At 64.3% G+C, this 5554-nt stretch overlaps 1 protein-coding gene across 1 annotated transcript in view; it reads left to right on the top strand.

Annotated features, from left to right (window-relative positions):
- SULT4A1 (sulfotransferase family 4A member 1) overlaps positions 1-5554 on the top strand; it is a 34493-nt gene that overhangs the window by 15796 nt on the left and 13143 nt on the right. The window contains exons 3-5 of the mRNA XM_077757893.1: positions 2435-2565; positions 3757-3837; positions 4338-4464. Coding sequence (XP_077614019.1) covers positions 2435-2565; positions 3757-3837; positions 4338-4464 — 339 coding nt within the window. The remainder of the gene's footprint in view (positions 1-2434; positions 2566-3756; positions 3838-4337; positions 4465-5554) is intronic.

Genomic DNA, 5554 nt, shown 5'->3' with positions numbered 1-5554 from the left:
GCTGCGGGGCTGGGGGAGGGGCGCTGCGGGGCTGGGGGAGGGCCACAGATGAGACAGGGTGTCTGAGAAGGCTTCTGGGACCAGTGGCCCAAACAAAGATCACATCCAGGCTGGTCAGGCAGAAGGGCCGCCTGTTGAAGTGGGGGCCACGGGAGGGGGAGGGCAGTTCTGGGGGAGACTGAAGGCCCGGCCACAGCCCAGAGTGCGCAGAAGGGTGCATAGAGAGGAGAAGGGCAGCGGGGGGGGGGGGAGCGCTCCCTGGGAGCGGAGAGCCGCGGGTACACGGGGGTGCAGGGGTCACCGCAGTCATGGCGGCCAGGAAGGTGGGTGGAGGGAGCTGGCTGGGCTCGTGCTGACATCCGGGCCCCCCCCAGGGTGGTGGGACCTAGGGCGGTGGCGGTGGACATGGATGGGAGAGGCATGCGGGGCACTGGTGGCTGGCCCAGACCCTCCTGGACGGCACAGCCAGAGTTCGCTGTTCGCTAAGGGGCTCAGAGGGGTGTCTGGAAACAGGTGTGGCCGGTCAGTGTCGCTGTTGCCATCCTCTCCAGCTGGTGCTTCCTGTGATCATTCTGTCACCTCTTGCCAGCTGGCTTCTGGCGCCAGAGAGGCCAGGGGCTGCTCGTGCCTGCGTCCTGTGTGCCGGGAGGTGCGCAGCGGGCCCCCTGTAGCCTGTGCTGAGGATCAGGAAAGGTCAGGCCGCGTTGCTTGGCCGGGAAGTGGATGTGGAGGGGTCCTTGGGGACAGGCCAGCGGGGAGGCAGATGCAGGGCCTCCCTGGGCTCTGAGGAGGCCAGTCTTCCAGCTTCGGTATTTACTGGAGGCACCAATGGGGCTTTGGGTCACTGTTAACATGCAGAGACCGTCTGTCTGGGTCGTTGCCTGTGGGGGTGCTAAGAATCGGTCCCGAAGAGGTCACTGGGAGAGGCCTGTTTGGGGACTCTGCCCACACTCTGATTTCTAAGGGCGTGGACTCCCAGGTGCAGGCGCCCTGGGCTGTCGGGTAAACGGGCCTCACCAGGAGGAGTGGGGTGGATGCCACACACTGGCTGGATGACCCGGGGGAACAGTGTGGCCTCAGGATCCTCATCTGTAAGTGGGGGTCGATGGTCCCCACCTTTCAGGCTGGTGGGAGGATCCTGTGGGTGAAGAGGGAAAGTTATTTCTGTTTGAATTTAAAAAGCCACCACACTGTTTTCTTCAGTGCCTTTGCTCCAAAGCTGCTTCCTCTGGGAAGTCTTCCTTGATCAAGATGTCCTCTTCTGGTTACTCAGCAGCCAGTGTTTATCTGTCCTTTCAGAAGATACGAATTAAGCACGGCCGTGTGCCAGCCCTCACCTGGGTCTTTGCGCTGGGGGGCGGGGGAGCATAAAGGAATGGCCAGACTGTCCCGGGCTGTGGCTGTGGCTTGGCGTGGGGACCGTGTGGCGGGTCAGGGAGTCCTCATGCCCAAAGGACCTGCGGGAGGGAGGAAGACGCGCAGGCAGGCCCCTGCAGATGCAGACAGGGGGCTGGGCCTGGCATGCTCCGAGCCAGTGTGAGGCAGGTAGGAGCTTGGTGGATGGAGGGCGAGGGGGTCAGGAGCCGGGTGGGGGCAGGGGGCGCAGAGTGCTGCGGGCAGGCCTGCGGGCCGTGGGGAAGACTTTGCCTGAGGGCCTGGGTGGCCGGGCGGGCCGCCGACATGGTGTCCGGGCAGGAATGAATGCTCTCGGGCAGGAATGAATGCTCTGGTTCTGCTTTGTTGAGCAGTGGGCGGGCGGAGTGGAGAGCCCTGGGGGCCCTGGCACTGCCACCTGGGGCGGAAGGGCCAGCTCTTCGCTCACCTTGGTGGCAGAAGCCCAGGGCCGCCGAGGCCCTGAGCAGGGGGGCATTGGTGGGCTGGCTGTTTGCCGCGGGGACACACTGTCCCGGGGAGGCGATGGGCGGCAGGTGTTCTGAGTGGACAGACGGGTGTAGGGGTGCGTGTGAGGAGACAGCAGGAGGCCCTCTGAGGGGGGGCAGGCAGGGGTGTGAGGCGGTGTTGGCGTCAGTCAGCATTTCAGGGTCGGGAGAGGAGGAATGAGCACCAGGTCAATAAAAGGACCAAGGTCTCGAGGAGAGGCACCGGCCACTGTGTCTGTTTCTTCCGAGAGGTCAAGTGGGTAGTGCTGGGATAGCCCCGGGCTCACCGGGGACCCGGAACTGAGCCTGAGCAGCGCGCGGTCCGCACACAGGCCAGAGGTGGGAGGCACCAGGAGCCACCCCTCTCCCAGGGTGAGCCCGTCCTTGCTGGTGCACTCGGACGCGTATCCTGCCTGTTCCTGGGCGTCCTGCTCGCCAGGGCTATGCCTTTGGTGGCCACTGTGTGGTCTCGGGTAGCAGGTGCAGCCTGGGGGGTGGTGGCTGGCCCCTGGGCTTCCTCTGAGCACTGCCCCCTGGGGCCTCCCTCCCTCCAGGCACGAGCTTGCTGCAGGAGGTGGTCTACCTGGTGAGCCAGGGGGCTGACCCAGACGAGATCGGCTTGATGAACATTGACGAGCAGCTCCCCGTCTTGGAGTACCCGCAGCCGGGCCTGGACATCATCAAGGTACTTCCAGGCCAGCATGCCCAGGCCCAGGGCTCTCTGGGGACCCCGAGTGACACTTGACCCTGAGGGGCTCAGGGGCCCATATGTGGAGGGAGAGCAGACAGCCAGGACAGATAGGCCCGAGCCCCTGGCAGTGACGGAGAGAGAGGGGCAGTGGGTGACATGGGGGACTTCGGGGGAGAAAGGGGACTCCCCACTGTGGCACATGCCATCTGTCGGGGGAGCGGAGAGGGATGCATTTGCACGCCGTATTTGGCACCTGGAATGTACTAAACGTTATCCCAAAGTGCTGTCCGTCCTAGTGCTCAGATGTAGCTGCAGGTTTTCCCTCTCTTCCTATCGCTGTCACTGCTTAGCCCAGGCCACCTTTCCCGTGCGGACCGCCCGTCCGTTCTCCCTCTCGCTGAGCTTCCTGAAGCACAGCTCTGAGAGTGCACCCCGGCCCCCCTTTCTCTGCTCTTGGAGGAAGGTCCAGAGTCCTGTGTGAGGCAGTGTCTGCCCGCGCCCCAGCCTCGTGTTCGCTCAGCCGCAGCGGGGCATCTGCACTCCAGCACGTGGCCACACAGGTCCAACTGGTGCCGACTCCTCCGTGGAGCCCTTCAGTAGCGCAGTACCAGGCGCCCACCACCCGCGGGGCACTGCCCTTGACCCTGGGGTGGTGCCGAGGACAAAACAGACTATGCTGTCATGACCCTCAGAGAACTTGCAATTCTAGTGCAGGAGACCAGTGCGGGGGAAGAGCAAGAGGCCGGGGTTCCGGGGTTCAGTGCTGTGTAGTGCATGAGGTGGGGCAGGACACAGGACGGCAGCCCTCCGTGGGGGACGGCCAAGCAAGGTCCCGAAAGAGGAGGCGCGCGGGCGCGCTGGGATGGGCACACGTTCCGGGAGCGCAGGAAGGCCGATGCTGATGTGACAGATCCGGCAGGTGCCCCCGGGCACCTCGGCCCCGGCTTCCTCTCTGCCCTCCACGGCCCGGGCAGCCCCTCTGAGCAGAGCCCCGTGCCCGTGGTAGCTTGGCTCACGCTGTGGGTGCCCGAGGACAGGGGCCTCGTGGTGTCCAGTCTGGAGGGTGGCCAGATGTTGGGGGAGGGGTCTGTCGGGGGCACCGTTGGTCCTGACCGTCAGAACTGGCCCTGAGGTGGGCGAGTGGCCGCGTGTCCTCTGAGCGCTTCTCTGTCTGACCGTCTGCAGGAGCTGACATCTCCCCGCCTCATCAAAAGTCACCTCCCGTACCGCTTCCTGCCCTCCGACCTCCACAACGGTGATTCTAAGGTAACCCTACCACCCCCACCCCCGGGCGGAGCCCCGACGAGCAGAGGCCGTCCCGCAGGGCTCAGGGTCCCCGTCCTAAGTCCTAGAGGCCCCTGCGTGGTGGCGCGGGCTGGAGGCCATCTTTGAGCTCCCGTCCGTAGCGTTTTATCCATGCTTCTAATTTAGGCTTTTTCTCATGGTTGAACATGAGCTTGACCGACCTTGGTCCAGCTTCTGCTGGGGTGAGGCCGAGGGTACACGGCCACGTTCATGGTCTCTGACTTTCCCCGCTTTCTCGGCATGCTCGGCTCACGAGGCTTCTGAGTCTCATCAGCAGTGTCAGGACCAGCCTGTTTCTGTCCCTTTGAAGTCAGGGGGTAGGACATAAACATGACACATGCCATCGCAGGGAGGAGAGTGCCCTCGGTGGGGGCGGGGCTCACCTGGGAGTTGCGGACGGACAGGGTGTCGGCTGTCGTGGTTCAGAGGCACAGGCCTGAGCCGCCCCCCTCCCGCCACAGGTCATATACATGGCTCGGAACCCCAAGGACCTGGTGGTGTCCTACTACCAGTTCCACCGCTCGCTGCGCACAATGAGCTACCGGGGCACCTTCCAGGAGTTCTGCCGAAGATTCATGAACGACAAGTGTAAGTGTGTCCGCCTGTGCCATCGGCCGCGTCCTCATCGCCTGCGTCTGCTTGTGCTTTGCCCACCTTGCATGCAGGCCCCCCATAACCACGCAGGCTGGGCCTGCTTCCCCGCCAACGGGCGGAGGAGCAGGGGTGGAGGGGGAGCTCATCAGGGCGGAGCTGGGGTGCGGCAGACTGGGCTCCAGCTCAGAACCCCGTCTCACCCACGTCATTGGGGTTCTGAGAAGCTCCCCGCTAGAAGCATTCCTCTTCCTGCCGGGATATTGAGCCGTGCAAATGGAGGCCCAGAGAGTTCTGCTGTCAGGGACAGAGGCCCGAGTGAGGGCTGTGGCTTTGCGTGGGAGCCCCGTGGGCATTTAGCTGCCCTGGAGGATGGGGCAGGCAGACTTGGGCCCCCAGCCCCCGGCTGCGTGACCTGGGCGGGGCCTGCTTTGGGTGAGGGGCAAACAGTGCTCTGTGTAGAAGTTCATGTCGGGGGTGGAGGTGAGCAGGGGGCCAACTTTCTGGGGCCCTTCCATATCTCCCCATCTCTCCCCGGGGCAGGAGAAACCGGGCCACACCCACTGCACGGGGCCCTTGGCCGTGGAGTCGGCAGCCCCTGCTCGAGGTGGCTCTCCTCTTGCCATCTGTGGCCTGTCTGGGGACCCTTCCGGGACCTCGAGCGGGAGTTCAGTGAGGGTTTGCTTCCGGAAGGCTGGAGACGGGCCGTATCAGTACTCCAGTTAAATCTGGGCCCAGACGATTCCATACCCGAGTCTGAGAATACACTTCCTATCTTATTTTCTACCTCATGTCTCAGCGCTCAGCCTCGCCATCCGCTTGTGCAGCCCAGTCGGAGGTTGCACGCTGAGATTATGGGGCAAGGCCAGGGTGAAGTGCACAGGGGAGATCAGGAACCTAGTGCCCCAGATCAATCCCGGGCAGCTGAACTGGAGCTCCCTCCTGAGCCTGTTGGAAGGCTGGCCCCTCATGGGTGCAGCGGAGCCCACGGCGTCCTCAGTGCTGGGAGCCCGGAGCTGCTCTGGATCTGCTCCGGCTCTGCTGGGGGGTGGGCCCAGGGGAGGAGGCCACGGCAGCTGGGGTCCGA

The sequence above is a fragment of the Crocuta crocuta genome, unplaced genomic scaffold, assembly GCF_008692635.1.
Source record: "Crocuta crocuta isolate KB4526 unplaced genomic scaffold, BGI_CrCroc_1.0 scaffold143, whole genome shotgun sequence".
Lineage (NCBI taxonomy): Eukaryota > Metazoa > Chordata > Mammalia > Carnivora > Hyaenidae > Crocuta > Crocuta crocuta.
The sequence above is the reverse complement of the archived record's forward strand: the minus strand, read 5'-3'. Positions and strand labels throughout refer to the sequence as shown.